The 20484-nt window shown below is 45.4% G+C and overlaps 3 protein-coding genes across 5 annotated transcripts; all 3 read left to right on the plus strand.

Annotated features, from left to right (window-relative positions):
* Nucleotides 1–485: 485 nt before the first annotated feature.
* LOC129597368 (glutamate-gated chloride channel-like) lies at nt 486–3965 on the plus strand. 2 transcript variants are annotated; one of them, XM_055494861.1, is made up of 8 exons: nt 486–1701; nt 1831–1904; nt 2057–2225; nt 2285–2333; nt 2398–2480; nt 2543–2695; nt 2789–2868; nt 3003–3054. In XM_055494861.1, the coding sequence occupies exons 2-6, from the start codon at nt 1863–1865 to the stop codon at nt 2662–2664; spliced, it is 465 nt and encodes a 154-aa protein (XP_055350836.1). In that variant the 5' UTR covers nt 486–1701; nt 1831–1862; the 3' UTR covers nt 2665–2695; nt 2789–2868; nt 3003–3054. The 2 variants fall into 2 exon arrangements, with proteins under 2 accessions (XP_055350836.1, XP_055350835.1); XM_055494860.1 differs by lacking the exons at nt 486–1701; nt 1831–1904; nt 2057–2225; nt 2285–2333; nt 2398–2480 and adding exons at nt 3386–3644; nt 3710–3965 and having other exon boundaries at nt 2638–2695; nt 3003–3153.
* Nucleotides 3966–4395: 430 nt separating this feature from the next.
* Nucleotides 4396–10334, plus strand: LOC129597373 (uncharacterized). Of its 2 annotated transcripts, none has more exons than XM_055494873.1 (6): nt 4396–5341; nt 5510–6355; nt 6858–7208; nt 7928–8556; nt 8719–9835; nt 9979–10334. In XM_055494873.1, exons 1-4 carry the CDS (start codon nt 4676–4678, stop codon nt 8153–8155), a joined length of 2091 nt encoding a protein of 696 aa, XP_055350848.1. In that variant the 5' UTR covers nt 4396–4675; the 3' UTR covers nt 8156–8556; nt 8719–9835; nt 9979–10334. The 2 variants fall into 2 exon arrangements, with proteins under 2 accessions (XP_055350848.1, XP_055350849.1); XM_055494874.1 differs by having other exon boundaries at nt 6858–7112.
* Nucleotides 10335–12322: 1988 nt separating this feature from the next.
* On the plus strand, nt 12323–19936 carry LOC129597413 (zinc finger protein 814-like). Its single transcript, XM_055494934.1, has 6 exons — nt 12323–12929; nt 13125–13265; nt 13783–14006; nt 14647–15310; nt 17395–17723; nt 17846–19936. The coding sequence occupies exons 1-6, from the start codon at nt 12890–12892 to the stop codon at nt 19667–19669; spliced, it is 3222 nt and encodes a 1073-aa protein (XP_055350909.1). The 5' UTR covers nt 12323–12889; the 3' UTR covers nt 19670–19936.
* The last annotated feature ends 548 nt before the right edge of the window (nt 19937–20484 follow it).

A 20484-nucleotide genomic window follows, 5' to 3' on the forward strand; every position in this document is an offset into this window, starting at 1 on the left:
CACGCTGATTAATTTAGCAATAAATTGTTAATAATTCCTGACAATAATATTAATTGAAATAATGGCTGTCTGATGCATAACCCTGAGTATGCGTTTTGTTTGCCGCTGTGAATCAGAAAACTGAGAAAAACACTACTAATTTTTATTAATTAGTGCAGCACTGAATATTTGTATACGTAAATACTCGTATATTTCCTTCGTGTGTTAGGTTTACTGGTCGATGTCCAATCAATGAAAAACAGAAAATCATCATCGGTTAATCGCTGTAATTAATCAGAAAATACAGAGTAATCACTGTTCGCGTGCAAGCAATTTTCCAGCCACGCTGCTGTATCGCATAAACAAATCCTTAAATTTGATGGCATCACACAAATTGCACAAGGTCCACCGTTACACCACATTGTCGGCAGAAATGCTGCAAAACCTGCCGCATAACCGGTTCTATCGGCCTTAATTACTGTACAACATCTTGCGACTGTTATCTTCCACACACGCTATTCAAATCAGCCTAGTTTAGGTTTAGTATAAGTTGTGCGGCAGCTATTTGTTAATGCTCTGACAACCCCTTTTCGCCCCCCCCCCCGCCCCCGCTAATTTCTGTTGGGTGCGGGCATTTCCTTATCTGCCGGTAGCGTAATTTGTTGTGTGCCAACACAACAGAGCGTGGGCATCTCGTGCAATGATGTCTGTCCCCCGTATTCACTTCTGGGTGGCGGTTAGTATTTTCTCGGCTATCGCAATATCTTGCCAAAGTGCCCGATAAACAAATTAATTCACCGAGATATTTTTTAATCTGCTTTTCATTTTGTTTTACACATCGCTGACATCAGGGTGTTAAATTCCTCTACTTTATAATAAATTATTTATTTCAAAACTGATGTAATTTGTTAATGAAACCGCCGCACTGTCATTGCATCGCAGTTATTGTAATAAATTACTGAATTTAATTATTTATAACCAAAAAGCTGTGATTTATTTACAAAATATGAAATAGCGCCGAAATGTATTACGAAGGTTGCGAAAATATATTTATTACAGTAATTATATGAATACTAACTACGTGACAAGGGTCCTCGACACTTTGCCGTTGTACTCAATGTTCTCCCGTTCTACACATCCAATCTGCACGCTCTAAAGTTCTACAGAATCCTCTCAGTGTCGAGAGTAATCCTGCATCTTCAAATTTCTGAAAAGCCCAATTCCCACAGTCCAGTGGTCACTCAAAAGCTTGTTACCATGGTGGCCATTATCTTAACATGGGCTGTTTGTAAATTCCCAGATTGTTACTATGCGTTATTATATCGAACTGTCATTGGAAATTAGCGAACTGCGAATTAGCAAGAATAACAGGTTCTGCTCACGCCTGTTTATTTTGTTCGTGCCTCCTTATTGTAATAAACATCGTGCCATATGCAGTTAACCTTTTTACATGCTCGAAATCCTAAGACAGTATTCATCCGTGCTGGGCTTGTATTAACTTATGTAATAAGTACATGTGTAAAAGTATAGCACACACAAGTCAGTGCCAGCTCACCTGCCTATGAAAACATAACGGAGATAAAAATTAAAACAGAATAAACACAAATCAGTAATCGTACAGGGATCCCCGCAGCCACAGATTCTCGGAGAAAGAAATCCTCGACATTCTGCTGTCCGGTTACGATAGAGACGTTCGTCCCCAACCGATTGTCAACGGCAGCGGTAAGAAAATTAACGAATATATGAGTATTTTACGGTATTCATAGGGAGAATTATTACCGGAATGCGTTTTGCAATACAACTATACTGAAAGCTTAGAAGTTGTAATTAAAGTCAACGATAATTTTGCAGGAACAGTTCAGCCCGTTCGCATCCGGGTCAGCATGCTCCTCCGGAGTATTTTTCATCTGGACGACATAACAATGGTAAGAATTGAGAACCAATACCGAAATGACAGAGCAAAAGCCTACGTATTTGGTTTATACAGATGCAGGTGTATTCTGTACGAAAAACGTTTGTGCATTAACATACAGCGGAAGCTGCATGTTATAATGGCAATGTTATCTTTTCCATGCAGTCCCCCGTCGCACAAATGACCCTGCGCCTGCGGTGGAACGATCCCCGGCTGGTGTTTAACGCGCCCAACCATGAATACCTCACCCTACCTTCGCCAGCTCGCATCTGGAAAGCGGATCTCTTCTTCGCCAACGAACAGTCCGCTCATTTCCACAACATACTACAACCTAGTCAGTGGCCAGTATCTGTACGACTAAACCTAAGTGGTGACCTTTGCAATGTTTTTCAGACGTCCTAACCCGGATTTATCCAAATGGTGACGTATTAATGAGTCTCCGGTACGCCGCATAAGCAACACAAACCTGGAAACTGATAGTAACATTGCATAATGTGGACGTTTAGTCTGACGTTGAAATTTGGATGTTCCATGGATCTGCGGATGTTCCCCATGGATCGGCAGGTGTGCGCGATCCCCCTGTCCAGTTGTAAGTCAGTTTACACTAGTTAGATCCCTGCCTTACTGCATTAGTGATGACCTTTCGGTTAGTCGGAACGACGAGTAAGGATGTGGAGATTGTGTGGGACACCGGTGACAGCATCCAGCCTCCTCATCCCATACAGCTGGGATTCGATGTGTCCATGCCGCGGTTCCGCCTGGTTGGCGTCTAAGCCGAAGACTGTACAATACACACCAGTACCGGTATGATAAGACTGAAAAGCTTTAGTTTGACCAGCTGTAAGATATCTCGGACTTTTGATCACGGACTCAATAATAATCGCTTTGCCTATGTAGGGACATTCAGTTGCGTTAGAGCTAGATTACGCCTGCAGCGCCAGACCTCATTCTACATTCTGCAAGTGTACTTACCTACGGTGAGTAAATTTACATACCTAATTGATAACAAGCTAGACAGTTCATATTATCATGTAGCGCATGTCCTGCAGCTGTACGTACTCACCATTGTTGATACACCACTGTTTTCCGCTGTTTTTTATATATTATGTAGGCCATGCTTGTGTTGGTGTCGTTCATCTCCTTCTGGTTTGACGCGGAAGCTACAACGGCCCGTGTACTGATCGGTGTGACGACACTCCTAACCATGACCACCACCATTTCCGGTATCACTTCCGAGCTGCCGTCTGCCACCTACACAAAAGGTCAATCTTTCTCTTCTATAATTAATACAATCCTTTACATAAACTGTTGAAACACTCCATGCTTTGCTCGAATTCATGACCTGAGGGACAGGATGGGCTCGATGAAGATAGAACTCAGGCAAAGCGGAATACTGCGAAATTAATACTGTACAACAAGGACAAATTTTGTAGCTCTAGGAAGAGGTTCTCGCGTAGGAAGGGTTAGGTACTGATGGTTTCTTGTGGTTGACAGCGATTGACGTGTGGACCGGTGTGTGCCTGTTCCTGATCGTCGCCAGTCTCCTGGAGTTTGCCAGCGTACACTACTTATTACTACTACAAAAGTACAAAAGTGTCAACGAGCAGCGGCTCGTAAGCGAACCTGAGAGCCAGCGCAAGAGTTTCGCTTTTCGGATACCCTCGTCACTCGCCCACAAACTGGACTTTCTCTCGCGAATCATCTTCCCGCTGGCCTTTCTAGCCTTCAATATTCTCTACTGGAGCATCTGCTTGTAAGTTGGCTTTGCGAAGAAAACCTGCTATTGATGTGGACAACTTCATGGTTGTTTCTTTGCAGTGCCAGTGTGCGCCAGTGGTCCGACATGTGCGCTAAAGATTGTTTGTTCCTCGGTTCTATTCGCGATGCACATGTTAAATCATAATGTGTATTACTATTATTACACCGAAATAAATGCCTTTTTCGGTTTACCCTGGTGTAATTTCCTTATACGAGCTTAGTATGGCCAATAGCAAATACGGGTTAAAAGGAAATTAAGTCAGTGGAAACTGATAATTGCGAAATGTCAAGCAAAACCATATTAAAATTAACGCAAACCCAGCATGCAGAAGATTGTGCAACTGCCGATCCCTGCGTACAGCGTAAAGGAAGTAGATTTGTTGTGAAACAAGGGCCGTTCATGTTGAAGCCTCGAAGGCTGATAATAAGATTTATATGTGTAACGTGCTGCGACATTAATATAGTGTTGAAGGTAAAAAGAGTGTTGTTGATAATTGTGTTGATGAATAAGAGCGTTTCATCTTTTACATGACGCATACATATACATATGAGATTACGCATGATATGTTGCGGCAGCAATCGGACTACTATACTGTACAGCACAGGCCACAGAATAAAACTGTACGAGAACCAGAAGATAAACAACCGATTTCCTGTTGAAAGGCAGTACAGTCCAGATGTCGAGAACTTTGTACCACCCAAAGAAAAATTATCTCCTGCCGTTTTCCCTCTTGCAGTGTAGATATCGGAATGCTGTCACTTATGACCAGATCCCTGAGACTAGCAACAGAACAGATGTAGAACAGTAAACAACCGTACCGTATTTACTTAGCGTATTTATTTAGCGTACCGTATATACAGATACAGTATATACCTGTTACAGCGTTCTTGGATCACCGTAGTCTGCCATCAGTCATTTAATCATTATGTACCCCCACGAACTTGAGCGAAACCCAACGTACCGATTGAACATCAGTTTTCGCATTCTGCATTTTTCCATTTTGAATTGTGGCTGCCATTTACCAAATGCCTTTACTGCTCAAAACTGGTGCAATCTGCAAGTGGAATGCAGTTGACGTTGTGCGGCGCGATGATGCTGTACTGGAATACGGCATTGTCATAAACACCGCGGAAAATGGCTTGATCATCGACTTCGACTGTCCCGGCCGGCGCTCCGAATTTGTAGGGTATGACAAGATCTTTGAAAGCCAAAAACGGAACGACTATTACGACGAATACGAAAGCTGCGGCCCATTCTCGCTGTTGGATGTCGCACTGCTGCGTTCTGATCAAGCGTTCCAAGTCTTAGCGCGCGCATCGACCAGTCAACCGTGGACGTGGCATCCCGCTAAATTCCTGTACTTTGACTATCTGTTCCAGTCACGGTACGCCTTTGTCGAGGTACAGTGTGTCTCAGGCGTCTGCAGACAATTGGTGAATGCCTACTCAGTCCGTATTGGACCGTCGGCAGATGATTTACACCAGCGCAGCATTGGCGCTGATCATTTCCGGATACAGTCGTATTCGCTGCCGGATACCATCGATGGCCGCTCGAATCCACTTCCGTTGTGGAAACTTTGTCTGCACACTTTATGCAGCTGGCCGTGCAATATTTATCCGTTACATCTGCTGCCTGCGACGTTGTTTGCCATCAGTGGGCTGAAATCAAAGAGCTTCAACTCGGAGGAGCTGGTTAGTGCAACAAAAGGTTAGAAACTGAAGAAACAAACTTGTACAGCAAATTAACCCAGACGCCTGGGCTTCTTCGTGCCAACATGCAGTTACTGTACTTTATTTTAGTTTCCCACGCATCTTTATCTATAAACAATGAGCATGTAACAGAGCTGTGTTTGACCTCAGGTACGCGAATTAGTTTGCGCCAAAAATGATATGGAAAGACGCATTGCCAGCGGGTGGACTTTTAACGCATCTATCGGTGGCTGGATTTCACCAAACGACCGTCACGCGAGCAAAACCGGCGATCCTAACTCGACACCAAATCCCGTTGATCCCAATGAGGCTTTGTCAGTGTTGCCGGTAGAAATTCTGGAAAACCTTCTTCAGTATGTGGACAGTTACGAACAAGTGAAGTACCGTCGTGTGAGTGCGCTGTGGAATGCGGTATTAACTCAGCCGTCGAACTTTCGAGAAATTCGAGTATCCTTTTTGTCATCGCATACCGAGGTCGTTTTCAATGCGGGTACGCGTCGAAGTGTCATGGTCGGCAGAACTCTTCAGCACTGCCTGAGCACAATCACCCAGCGAATCATCATAACCAACGCGTTCGAAGGGAACATCTCTAACGATATAGCAGACTGCCTCGGGTTCCTAGCCGGTTTATCCCAGATGCAACGGCAGCCGCCGAAGAAACGGCTTACGGTCATTTTCAATAGGTTTGCATGGGAAATTCCGTGGAATGTTAACGTGGCGCTAGATTGGGTTGTCAAGACTTTTTCCTCCGCGGCACCGGTGATTGAGATTCTTCGTTTTACCAACAGCAAATATCTGATGATTTTGGGGTACCTAAATGAAGAGCGGAGCTTCTCTGGTGTTCTCAATTTAAATCCCTCTTTTTCTGTCCTCGCACTATGGGATTTGTTGGAGACCAGTGTACCAGTCATGGATTCGAGCCTAACGGTTCTCTCTCAGTGGATTCAGAAGACGACTGTTGACGGTAACCCTTGGAGTCGTAACGCTATAAAAGAGGTACTGCATTTACACAGTCACTCTGTATTAAAACGAATCTGGTAGAATTTATACTGCTGCCACTAAGCCAAAAACCCGCAATGCATTGTGCTGCGCGTGCTTTGGTTCACTTTACTTACGTACTCACACACTCCCTTTCGTAACTTTTCTATTGTTATTCTATAAGATTCTGTAAGTGGTTTACTTAAAACTTCGTCCTCTACAACTTATCTCCAAGTGGTGTTTCTGCGATTTGGATGGAAAACCGCTATTGAAACTGTCAAGTTAATAACCAGAATTTATTACTGAAGGCTCATGACCATTTGCTCGTTGTAAAATTAGTATAATAGTAAGCGCACTCTCACAAACAACCGCTGATTTGACTCGCTCACACTGTGAGTGAACACCTGTGAGCTTACCGGCTTCGGGCTGAGATGTTCTCGGGTGGCTGCTTATTTATTTACTACTAGTATTTTAGTGAAATGACATTTTGCTATTAAACTCATGTGTTGCATTCTAACAGATATTGACCACCTGCCAGAGCAATGATCCCCGGGAAGGTATTCACTACAGGCTCACTGACTGGGATGCCGATGCTTTACGCCGCCTCGACATATGCAAGCTGACCAAACTAACACTCTACGCATTGCACCGTTTAATGATTAGTTTCAGACATGAGTCACTTGACGTTGCGGAATTAGACGGTCGTATCTACCACACGAAGGAGCTACAAGATAATGATGTTAATGGCAAAAGCATCACAGTGCATGCGAATACTGTAATTCGAATTTCCGGCTGCCGTGGCGAATTTAAGGCGGGACTCGAGGGGCCATCCTTCCGTAACTCGGACGCCAAAAAAATTCGCAAAAGAGGGGTATGCTGCGAAATTGTATAAGACGGTGGTTGCGGAAAAATCGAGAGAATACTCCCCTTTTGGTGCGAGTTCTCTGGTCCACCCTCTCCCAAACCCGCCTAGATTCGCCACTGTCCGGTTAAAAATTGCTCTAATTTGTATTCCTTAAATAAACTACAACTTATAAATGGGACAGGCCCGTTGCTCTGTGTAAGCGATGCGCGATGCGTAACGGGCGCAAACGCTCACAGATATAATTATCATGAATTTTACAACAACAACAAAAATTAATATTAGTACTAAACTGTTAAACATTATTATTTGTGGCGCATAGCCGCGTATTACGGGCAACCTCACAAAACTAACTAAAGAAAATTCATTTGTTCACATTACACATACAATCATTCCATGGTATGTGTAACTTGTGTTTACGATAGCGCGCGATACAGTGCGGCAGCAATCAGATTTCTCTGTGTTCCGCGCGTAGATCGAAGCAACGCCGACAGATAGCAAAATTTCCTGTTGCAAGGCGATACCATCATCACTTGCCGTTTTCTCTGTTGCAGTGCAGGTTCTGTAAACTTGGTGTTTTTATTGGTCTGGTTTGCCTTTAGTTATTGTGTATGTACAAAACCGCACTGATTTTCGCAATCTGTACAGTATTATCCGTATCACGTCCAGAATAAACACTGGCTTGGAATCAAAATGCGCTTTTTGTTCAAAACCGAGAACGTTTACAGGTGGAATGCAGTAGACGTTGTGCGAGACGACGGTTTTGGCCTCGAATACGGAACGGTCATAAACATTGCTCAAGATGGCCTCATTATCGACTTCGACTGCCCCGGTCGACGTGCCCATTTTGTGGAGTACGGGAAGGTCTTCGAAAGCCAGAGATGGAACGGCTATTACGACGAAGACGACGCGCCAGACCCATATTCGCCGGTGGATATTGCATTGAAGTCCCTTAAAACGTTTATTGAAGTGTTAGCGCGAACATCGACCAGTCAGCCATGGACTTGGTATCCGGCTGTTTCTGTACTCTGACTATCTGTTCCAGTCGAAATACGTTTTCATTGAGGTGCAGTGTGACTCAGTCGTCTGCAGAGAACTGGTGGATCCTCAGGCAGTCCGCACTGCGCCGTCGCCAGACGATTTAAACGAGCGCATCATTAGTGCGGGTCATTTCAACGTACAAAGGTATTCGCTGCCGGAAACCATTGACAATCATTGCCTTTCGCTTCCTCTATGGAATCTTTGGATGAACAATCTCACCACGTGGCCGTGGAGTATTTATCCTTGCTACTTAATACCTGGGGCGCTGGTAGCCTGGAGTGGGTTCAGATCGAGGAGCTTCCAGATGCACGATCTGGTCAGTGGCGCAGTGAATTAATGCACCAACGCTTTTGCAAAAATTGGATCTCAAATTAGCAGTCAGGTGTTTCATTAACGTTATAGATATAGCAGTACTGATTACTGAGTATTGTAGTAAGCACTAAGCACTCGTAGTATTGAACGTTATTTGGCACGACAGGTAGTCGCTTTGGAAAACGCAAGAGAAGAAATGGAAAGCCGCTTTGCCCGCGGGTGGACTTTTGGCGAATCTGGCTGGATTTCACCCAAGGACGCCGACGGGCGCAAAACCGACGAAACCAACACGAAATCCAATCCCGACGATTCAGATGAGTTCTTGTCAGTGTTGCCGGTAGAAATTCTTGAAAACATTCTTCAATATGTGGACAGTTATGATCAAGTGAAATACCGCCGTGTATGCGCGCTGTGGAATACGGTACTAACCCAGACGTCAAACTTTCGAGAACTTCGAGTCTCCTTTTTGCCATCGTATATGAATAGCGATATCTTTTTCAATCCTGATACACATCGAAGTCTCATGGTCGGCAGAACTCTTCAGTACTGCGTGAGCACAATCACCGAACGAGTCATCATTACCAACGCGATAGAAGGGAAAAGCTGTGACGATATGAAAGACTGTCTCGGGCTCATAAGCGTTTTATCCCATCGGCAAGGGCAGCCGCCGGTGAACCGGTTTACGGTGTGTGAAGGCCGATAGCTCCGCCTTCATGATTGGCCATTCGCCATTGTGTTTTGCTGTTCTGGGGATTTCCATCCCACACATTGCTGCTGTTTTGACGGACCTACAGCACAGCTGCGCTGGCTGTAGGATCCGATCTCATTAGTCTGGTTTTGCTGCGCCACGGTGCGCGAGTTAGATTTCGGCATTAAAGCCTCAATCCGGGTTCGCCGCTGTTTCGCCGTCGAAGGTACGTGGGCGCCCATAAGGCCCCACGTAACAGGTGATCTTCAATCGATTGGCTTGGGAAATTCCGTGTAATGTAAACGTAATGCTACATTCGGTTGCCCAAGCTTGTTCGTCCGCGGCACCGGTGATTGAGGTTCTGCGTTTTACGAATTGCAAATATCTGATGATTTTGACGTACCTGTGCGAGGAGCAAACTTTTTCCGGTGTGCTCAGTTTAAATGCCACTTTCTCCGACATCGCACTATGGGATTTGATGGAGGCCAGTTTACCAATGATGGGTCCCAGCCTAACGGTTCTCTCGGAATGGATTCAGGAGTCTGTTGACGATGAGTCTGACAAGTGGAGTCGTGAGGCTATAGTACAAGTACAAGTACGTACTGTATTTGCGTAGTTGCTAAAGCGCCTCAGTTTAAAGTTTAAACTGATGCAACGCAATACGCAGTTCGTGCGTTACGAGTATTTATTTTAATAAAAATAATAAGTTTTCCGAACCCCTGAGTTGCATGTTGACAGATGTTGACCATCTGCCAGAGTGATGATCCACGGGAAGATGTTCACTACAAACTCACTAACTGGGATGCCGATGCTTTGCGCTGCCTGGACGTGTGCAAGCTGACTAAGCTAACACTCTACGCTTTGAACCGTTTAATGATTAAGGTCAAACATGAGTCAAATGACGCTGTCGAAGGAGCGGAGGAAATCTGATGGCCGTATGGGACACCCGAGGGGCTAAACGTTACTGATGTTAACGGTTAAAAGGCTCATTCTGTACTCCGTGTTACTCGTACGTGTACAACTATTGTACTTCGACTCCTTGGCCGTAATAACTGCGCTAATTTATAATTCTTTAGTAAAACGAACTGCTTCGGGATTTTTGAACATTTGGTTATTTTAACTAACCACGACGAAAAATTGGTGACACACTAGCGAGATTGCGGGAACATCGTTAGCAAACTATAAATTGTGTCCGTCTTACCAACATGCGTTAATACACCTACAAACCTTAATTGTAGTACAGTATTGTACTTATCCTAAAATTCGTCAACTTACATGCTTAACTAGCTTACTAACTTATGTACTTCACTTTTGTGCATGGTGTGTTATGACATTTAAATTTGGAGCCAAATGATATTATTCTTGTACATTGGCGTTAACACCGTATGTGCACGCAATATCCGACTGGGCAATACAATTCATAAAAGGTATTGACCGATTTTTTGCACATGTGTCAGCTTGAATGAAATTTAAAATTTTTGATACAAGTGCTTTAAAATTTGTGAAATGCCGGAACCGTGGTTTGGTGCCAAAACAATCTTCAATAATTTTATGTGGAGTTTTATCAAAATATGACGAGATTGTAATGCGACTTCCGGTGCGTTTGTTTAAATATAAACCTTTGGAAACTTTTTTCCTGATTCCACCCTCTCAGTGGCTCTCACAATCAGCAACCGGATGTTGCGCACGTACAGCTTTCACATCAAGTATACAAGTTCATGGACCATAATATACCGACATGTACTTACAAATACATGAAATAATATTTATTACGACTGTAATCAAAAACTGTAATGGAGTAATACGTTAGTACATGAAAATTAATAATTACAAATACGATTGTACAAAATTTAATACGATTTTGTATTAATACGACTTTACGAATAATACGATTGTAATAATACGATTGAAATAATATTTATTACGACTGTACATGGAGTAATACGTTAGTACATGAAAATTAATAAGGGGCCATCCATAAATTACGTAACGCCAAAATTCACGGTTTTGAATACTTCCCTCCCCCTGTGTCACTAATGCTAACAAAACTGAGATCCCCTCCCCTAAGCGTTACGTAATAAAATCAAAACCCGTCCATTAATTGGCTAGACCTTTAATAAGTATCGTTGTACAAGTACAAACTTAGTACCAAAACAGAACGTCATTATAACAGAAAAACTTCCTCTATGCTATCCTGATAGGGAAGCGTACCCATTACACAAATCGCGTTTCCCCGTTGTATTTGCATAGATATTCGCTGCTTAAAAAACTCTTCCGCTCGCTTCTGGCCAGTGGAAGTCGCTATACCCTTTCCAACCTTCTCCACTAGCTTTGTTGTTCCGTCTCCCAAAGGTCCGTAGATTTCGAAGGCAGCGGCAACAAAATCGTATCTTGGTTGCAGCCAAGCGTGTTTCGAAAGTTTCTTCCTTTCCGCGAGTTCGGCTGCTGCGCCGGCGTTCACGGAGATGCGGTCGATTTACGAGGCCGCCAGCGTGTCCACGCAGGTAACATCCACGGCCAGCGGCTTTCCGCGTGCCCACGGTATAAGCGTGATCACATCCGGCCTTTTTTTGTCTTTCACGGACAGACCTTTTGGTTCCATTCTAGAAGGAAAGCCTGCTGACTTCAGACCTCGGGCAAATTCTGCGCTGATTCCGTCGTGTCGTGGTAGTCTTCCGGCGGACCGCTTACAGCGAAGTCCATGCCGGCCTAGCTCGTCGACCAACCCTCCACAAACGCACACGTGTGGGATAAACCCGTCCATAAGCTATACCATTCAAACGTAACAAAATTTTTAAAGCCCCCATCCCCTATGTCATAAATCGTAACGTTTCAAAGACTCCCCCATCCCCCTACTTGCGTTACGTAATTTATGGATGGCCCCTAATTACATGTACAAATTAATACAAGCCCGTTTAAATAACGATTGTACAATTTAATACGATTTTAATACGACTTTACGAATGATACGATTGTAATACGATTACGAATTTACGATTGTTAGGGTACATTACAGAAAGCCGAAAGATACAGGTAATGCGTTGCATAAAATCATAGATTCAGGATCAGATTCAGGATCATTTGATCATATTTGTTGAGCGAAGCTCGCCTTGTGCGTATTGAGAAATAAAATATCATAAATTCAGGATATGTACGAGTAGTCGTGATCACAGATATCTCAGGGCGGCTGCTTCATGTTGCCAGCATGGTGCGGTAGAAGGCACGAAAGTTCTCCGTTTATCCGTTGTCTTCGCTTTTCAGTTAGTCACTTACATTAGGGTTGTTTTTGTTCTTTATGCAAGGGGGTTCGTTAAATTCCACCATTCGAAGTTATTACTTATCACCGTGTAACGTGTTACGTTGAGTCGTTGACGTTGACTATAATTTTTGCTTAAGCCAGTTCCCATATAATCTTCTCTGAAGTTTACGCTGTTTTCGACCACTTTTCGGGACCCCGTTATTTTCGACGATATCGCAGGTCTTCGCGTTCTCGTTATTGCTTGGATCGGTTCATTAGTAATCCGCACAACATGCAGCGTAATTGATAGCTCGTTGCGGACTGATGATATTGAGCAAATGAATTGCAGTGCGGAGTACTCGCACAGACTCCCAGTATTACAGTATCTTGCGAGAGTTGGAGTGTTCAGCCATGCCTGCTCCGCAGCGCTGTCAGCCCTTGGAGCAGATCTGTAAGTTTTGCGTATCGCTGTGAAGGTATTTTCAGTTTCTATCAGCCCATGCGGAGTACTTCTTCGAGTCTCCATAAAGCTGTAGCAGTGTAGCTGCAAAGAAATCTTCACACACATGGGTCGTTGCGTAATAGTTTTGTGCGACCTGCTAATTATCTGCAAAAATCAGATGTTTTTACTTTGCTGCGCTTTCAGTTTGCGGACAGTGCCAGAAATGGACGGATCTTCCCTGTTTGTCGCACGCGCAACGCGTACGGGACGCCAGCGTGTTGCCTTATTCGGTGGCCAGTCTTCCGCACATTCTGTATTTGGATGTACCTCAACATGGCCAGGCTGGTAAGGATGCCAACGAAAATGATTAAATAGGAACTGCTGTTGCTGTCTATACAATAATTATAATTGCTTTTCTGATTTAATTCTGTAACTGAGTAATTTTTTCATATTTTATTCTTGTTTTCTTTCTTATAATTTTTCTTATTGAAGTGGCGTTTTCTGAAATATTTCTAGGGTTTTTTTTCCAAAATTTTGATTTTTAAAACTTCTGTGGAAAATAAAGCAAAAGAAGGGAACGCAGAAAATAATCCATTTTATGTTTAACAGGATAAGTACTCGCAATCTATTGTAAGCAAAACTCAATAAACATGTCTTCTCTGCAAAGTTGCAAACTGCTAAAGTATTTATTTATATATCACTCAAAATTATCGTATGTTCCAAGCATACCATTGTTTTAATTTAAATGATTAAATAGTGTTTAAAAGAATACTTTTTAATGTTCTTTTTCTATATATCAAAATTTCAAAAAAACTTTTCTGTGCGAAATTGTGAAAAATTTTGTATTCTTATATTTTGACAGACAAGGCGGTTTTTGCCAAAGAAGCAGTTCTGCCTCTGACAGTTTTCGGCCCGTTAATCGGTGTGCGCAGTAAAAAGGAGCCAGCGGATGTTGCCTTCGCCTGCGGAAATGCAACGAGAAAGGGATTGCATTATTTCCATCTGGAATCCGATGAGACGACCAACTGGATGAAATACGTCCGATTTGCACAATCTCCGGAGGAGCAAAATTTAGCTGCGTACGAAGTACGGAAAATAATTAGCAAATTACTATAATAATTAAAGCTTTGGTGAATTATCGGCGAATCACGAGGACGGATTGGGAAAAGCAGATGGTGCTGCCTTTTTCTTTTGCTTCGTAGACATTTCAACTCTTGACGTTTTCTGATTACCATTGCACTTTCAACGAAATTTTATTAGTTTTATTCAGTATTTTTAATTCGCAAATTTGATCGCATTGGTTTTATTCTTAAATTTTCTTTAATTTAAATTTTCTTTAAATATAACGCTTCAATTAAAGATTGAAGAGCCTATCGTTAGAATCGGATTTCAGAATTGAAAATTCTGAAAAATAACAAAACGATGTGATAATAAAATTCTGAAATATCAAAATTACTATCCAGAATATTTCTGATGATTTTCTCTTTGTTGGCCTAGTAAAGCATAATTTAGAAAAAAACATTTTCTGCCTCATATCTGTAGTTGAGTTTTCGAAGTACAACAAATTTTCCAATATACTCGTATTTTTGATGATACCACTTCGTGTAAGCACTTCCGTATTTGAATTATAAAAATTATTGCGCCTCAAAACTCATTATTTTGGCCTGATTACCGGGAAAACACGTCGCAGAATGAAGGAATTTCACTGGAAAAATAATTGTATTAGGTACACGAAGCGTCTCCATTACTCCCCGCTCCCGCCGTTTCCCCGACGCGAACGCATGTGATATTTGTTTCAACGAAAACGATCCAGCCGGGCGATGAACTGAAGGTGGCCTACTCCCTGGTTTATTCCCAGGCATACGGTGGTCCCGATGCTCCCAAGGCCCAACCTACAAGGAAGAATCACGCGGCAGCTAGTCAGACTGTTGAACACGATAATCCGAACGCTTCTTCCACTGGGAAGGGCCTCGTTAGACCAGAGATCAATCCCAGCGTCGAGCCGAACGCTCCGACCGACACCATCATCCCACCGCGTCCGGTGACGACCGTCAAACGTCTGCGTTTCACCTATAAGCGCAATACACCGCGGCCGAAACCGGTCCCGAACGGTGCATCCGTGAAAGATAAGGAAAATGATACCGGTCAGGTGGCCATAGAGGCGAGGCCGAAAAAGCGCCGAAAACTCACGGACGATTCCATGGAGATGCCCAGTTTCTTGCTGCCCAATTTCTTGCCGCCTGATGAAGAGGATCCCGTTGTGAATATGCCGGCGAATGCGGAGGTTAGTGCGTATGGAATCGCTGCTGTCGCAGTGCCGGACGTTGCGGTTGAACCGGAAGTTGCCGTTGGTGTGGGGGATTTTTATGATGCCGGGAACGATAGCTTAGGTAAAAAACCGGACATTTTTTCTTTTCCAAAATCTCCAACCAGACGTTGGATGTGGAGAGATAACTCAGATAAGATGGCGGAATTGCATAAATACAGTGTACGCTCACAATCTTGGGCATCCTGACTAGGGTACATAGCCCAGGGCATAGCCTAGGGTGCATCCTGACTAGGGCCGGTACATAGCCCTAAATCCGGTATATAGCGCTTAATCTGTACTTTAAGTACACATCCACGGGATCCTGAGCTGTTGCGGCCCTTCCAGACACTTTTTGCATTGTTTTACAACATTCTGTGGCCAGATAATTTGTGTACATAGGCGTGAACTGTGTTTGCGCGCGCAACTTCCGGTTGCCGAGTTCTGAGGGTTGTGAATGAGGATCTCATTATTTACCAGTCTTTTTCAAATTTTCTCCATAACTGCACATACACAACTACACATAAAAAATTTTGAAATTTTGAAAAAAATTGGTGGAGCTCAAATCCGTATGAAAACAATATTCATAGTATAACGCGGGGCCATATGGGCGCCACGCGTATCCTCGACAGCGAACAGCGTGAACCCGGATGAGGCTTTATTGCCGAATCTAATGCGCACCGTGGCGCAGCAACACCAAAACTAATGAGGAAGGATCCTGCAGCCAGTGCAACTGTGCTGCAGGTCCGTCAAAACAGCGCAGCAATGTGCGGGGTGGAAATCCCCAGAAACAGCGAATAGCTACTCAGGAGGGCGGGGCGTCCCGCCCTTACACCCCTTTTGCAGGCATCGCTACGTCCTCGGAGCGAAATCTCCCAGGATTCGGAGGATCCGCACCCCCGCCGGTTCGGCTCATGTTGGGTTCCGGGTCAGTTCGGTCCGGTTCGGGCGGTTAATCCGGTCGGCTCGGTTCCAGTTTGGTCGGCTCAAATCCGGTTCGGCTCAGGTTGGGTTCCGGGTCAGGTCGGCTCCGGTTCGGTCCGAGTCAACCGTCTGGGTCAACGCACTGTCGCGCCAGATCCAGGGTCCAACCCGGAAACGGGTGAATTCCGTAGTTTCTTCAGCAAGGGAAAGGTCACGTTCTGGGGAAATTTGGGCAGGGGTTTGGGGTCTATGTGGCCCGTGACCCCTGCAAAAAAACAAAGCACGCAAATCCGCGGTGAAATCCACTGCTCCGTCCGGGGGGATGTCGCCGTCTCAGGAAGTTCGGGCAGTGTTTTGGTGGGGGAATTCTTCGGCGTGGTGCTGGTGGTCGATCCGTGCCGTTGGGATCGGAGTTGGTGCTGCTGTTGGCGGTGTATTCGTTCTGGTTTCCCGCTGGTCCGGGTCGCGTTCGCCGTCGGCATCGCAGGAGGCAATTCTCGCTCCACGGCATCGCAGGAGGCGTTTCTCGCTCCGCGGCATCTCCGTCCAGTTTGGGAGGCATCCGTCGCGGGGAGGCGTCCATCTCCGTCAGTTGGGAGAGGAATCCATCACGTTCCGCGGGAATGGGGGGCATTTGTAGCTCCACACATGGGGGTTAAATTGGCTCAAATAATCAGAGGAGCCGTGCGCGCGGGCAGCGCGCACGGCCTGGCTCGAAACCGCGATCTGCGACCATATAACGCGGGGCCATATGGGCGCCACGCGTATCCTCGACAGCGAACAGCGTGAACCCGGATGAGGCTTTATTGCCGAATCTAATGCGCACCGTGGCGCAGCAACACCAAAACTAATGAGGAAGGATCCTGCAGCCAGTGCAACTGTGCTGCAGGTCCGTCAAAACAGCGCAGCAATGTGCGGGGTGGAAATCCCCAGAAACAGCGAATAGCTACTCAGGAGGGCGGGGCGTCCCGCCCTTACAATAGTTATGTGGTTTTACAAGTAAATTTGAAGAAAATTGGTTAATATTGAGATCTGAAGCACCTGAAGAATTTTAACCTATCTGAGATTTTGCTACTCTCATATTTTGCCAACCGGAAGTGGAATGCGCATCCACATGCATTTCGCGCCTGTGTATACAAATCATTTGGCTACAGAAGGTTACAAAGCATTGCAAAACGTGGCTGAATCTGCGCAAAAGCGGTTAGTTTGTTAGCCTGTACATCAGTCCGTTATTTCGTTTTTCAGGGGGAGAAACATCAACGTCTGAACCCAGAGTGACAGTTCCACAAGATGATAATGGTGAATCGACCCAACCGACGGAACCCGTCGAGCAGAAACGTGTCGCCGATGTGTCTGAGGTACTGATAAAACAAATGGACAGTCTGAAATCGAAAGCCCATCTTAAACTCCGGAACAGCGGAGTGTGTTTGGTGTGCGGCAAACACATGAAGAATCTGCCGGAGCATCTGGAGAACATGCACACCGACGCGGATGTTCAAGCGGTGGATGATGCGTGCTTCATCTGCCACAGGAAGTTCAAAAATCGCTCGTCGCTGACTCATCATTTCAATATTGTAAGCACATACGTAAAAACAAAATAAAATCATCAACAGATAAATGAATTAAATACAAAATAAAAAAATTTGTGTAAATTACGTGGTATCTGTTCGTTGGTTAAAATGGCGAACATTGGCAGGTTCACCGCGTAGTGACGACCGTGCCCGATGAAGCCAGTCAAGCGGCCGCTCTGGAATTTATGCGCCGAACGGGATTCTTGAATTACTGTTGCTCCAAATGCCGGCAAACGTTTCCCAGTAAAAAGCTGCTGGATTTGCACAGCTTTAAGCATAATAAGGACCACACGGATCAGCATCAGCGCCGGTGCTCCGAATGCCCGTTCGAAGCGGCGAAATTCGCCGATCTCGTCAAGCACACCTCCAAGCACGCTTTATCACGCAAGCTCCAGCGATTTCCCTGCTTGCTGTGCGGTGCCGAAATTGGCAACTCCATCCGCGAGCACATGGAAATCCACCACCCGGAAGCCTTTAAACTGATCAAGGAAGCCTGGAAATTCCAGTGTCCGGAGTGTCGGCAGACGTTTCCTGGGAATACCAATCTCAACAACCATGTGTCCATTCAGCACAAAGGCTGGCAGTGTGTGTACTGCGGGCAGCGTGGCGCCCGGGGGTGGCTGGTCTTCGACCAGCACGTCCGGACCCATAAGATCGAGAAATCGTTTCCCTGTCTGGTTTGTGATAAATCGTTCAAGAAATACCATCGACTATGCATTCATCTCCGAGATTCTCATCAAACCGAGTCCGTGCAGCATCCGGACATGGTGGCGGTGGCGGACACCGCGGCATCGGCGCTTCCTCCCGTGATGGTGGAACGCGCCATCGAGCACATGCGTGACACGCAGCAATTCTCCTGCTATTGCTGGAAATGTAAGCAGTCTTTTGCGAGCTTTGAGCTGCTCGATCTGCACGCATTCCGGTATTTGGATTCTGAGGACCCGCAAGACGATCCGCGTCGGGAGTGTCCCGCCTGCCCGTTCCACGCGGCGAGTTTTGCGGAGTTGGTGCAGCACACCTCGCAGCATCGTCTGCGCAAGCTCGACCGGCGGCCGTGTCTGATTTGCGGGACGAGTGTGAAACATGTGCGCGCGCATATCCAGCAACATCATCCCGACGTGATGCAGCGCATCACGGAGACCTTCGAGCACCCGTGTCCGGAGTGTGGAGACCGGTTTCGGAGTCGCGGGGCGCTGGAGTTCCACACCAAGGTGAAACATAAGGGCTACCAGTGCTGGTACTGCGCCAAGGTGTTCCGGGCGTCAAACCTGTTGGGCAGTCACGTGGTGGAGCACAGCGTCAACGGGGAGTATCCCTGCCCCGCGTGTGACAAGATCCTACCGAATTATCCACAGATCAACGTTCATTATCAGGCGTGCCACGATGCGACGCGGCTGAAGACGTGCAGTGTGTGTCAGGCAACGTTTTTCGGGGAAGACAAACTGGACCAGCATATGGCCGCCAGCCACAGCAATGCGGACGAACGGGAAGTGAGCAAAACAGCGCGCTGTGGACGGCCGCTTGGTGCTAAACCAACTCGCGCGTGTGATTTTTGTGGGAAATCTTTTAAAAGTTATCAAGCCATGTATTACCATCGCCTCACGGTGCATTTGGGGAAGAAGCCGAAATACGCCCTGAAAGTGCGCGTGCAATGCGATCGGTGCGGCAAGATGTTTTCTTGTAAAGAAACTTTGCATAATCACGTGCAGTGGGTGCATATGGACGGTGGCAAGAAGAAGCTCGCGTATCAAAAGGTGCGGGCGGAAAGGATAGCGGCCGGTCTGCCCGCCGATCCGATGTGCAACTATGTCCGGCCGCGGAATCGGACGGCCTTCGAGGATTTCAAGTATAAATGCGAGGAATGCCAGCTGGGATACACCTGGCAGATCTCCCTGACGAAGCACAACGAATCCCGGCATCCCGAGAAGATCCTGCAACAGCCGAAGTAGCAGTCGTTAATTCTGCGTTTTTATTACTCCAGATAGATTTTGATATTAGACTGCCGCCTGCACTAGACCGGAAATGGCTGCATTGTCAGTAATCAGTCCAGTGTGAACTCCCCCATTGTCTGGAATGTATCTAGTGATTGTCGTAGGGTGATTGTAAACTTGTAATTTGTGAGAAATGCGTTTTCAGTTGTTGAGACAGACAGATTTGTTACTACAGTGGTGCAAAGTTGCGATGCTGACGCTGCGCCAGATTGTGCGATCACCGCTGACGATAAAGTGTTGGAGGAAGGTCACGTCAAGTGTCAAGTAAAACGGAATTTCGAGGAACGTCTAACAGAATTATAAGTATAACAGAATTATAAGTATTTCGAGGAACGTATAACAGAATTATAAGCAACAGCAAAATTATTAAAATGCTCACCAGATCATCAGGATGCAAACTGGGACAAACTATTCAAGGATTAAGGAAAGAATACTCTAAAAGAAAACAGTGATTCGTTGTTCACCTGTGCTAAGGCTGTCATTACGAAAGGGGATAAAATAAGTGCCGTAGAACCATCGGTTACTGGTCAGTGGTGATTATAGGTACAAACTGTCAACAGTCTCCTGTATTTTGGATCTGAATTTTGTATTTGAATTTGATACTGATCTTTCTAACCATAAGCAGAGATGGCAGCTCTACTTTCCGCAATCTGAGCACTCCTGATCCACCCTAACGCCTAGCAAGCAAGAAGCCTTTCTTATTTACCTGGATTATCATCGAAATCCACAACACCGGCATCAACTTCCGGTTCAACGGAAGCAGTGGATATTTC

This window comes from Paramacrobiotus metropolitanus, unplaced genomic scaffold (genome assembly GCF_019649055.1).
Source record: "Paramacrobiotus metropolitanus isolate TYO unplaced genomic scaffold, Prichtersi_v1.0 Parri_scaffold0000104, whole genome shotgun sequence".
Classification (NCBI taxonomy): Eukaryota; Metazoa; Tardigrada; class Eutardigrada; order Parachela; family Macrobiotidae; genus Paramacrobiotus; species Paramacrobiotus metropolitanus.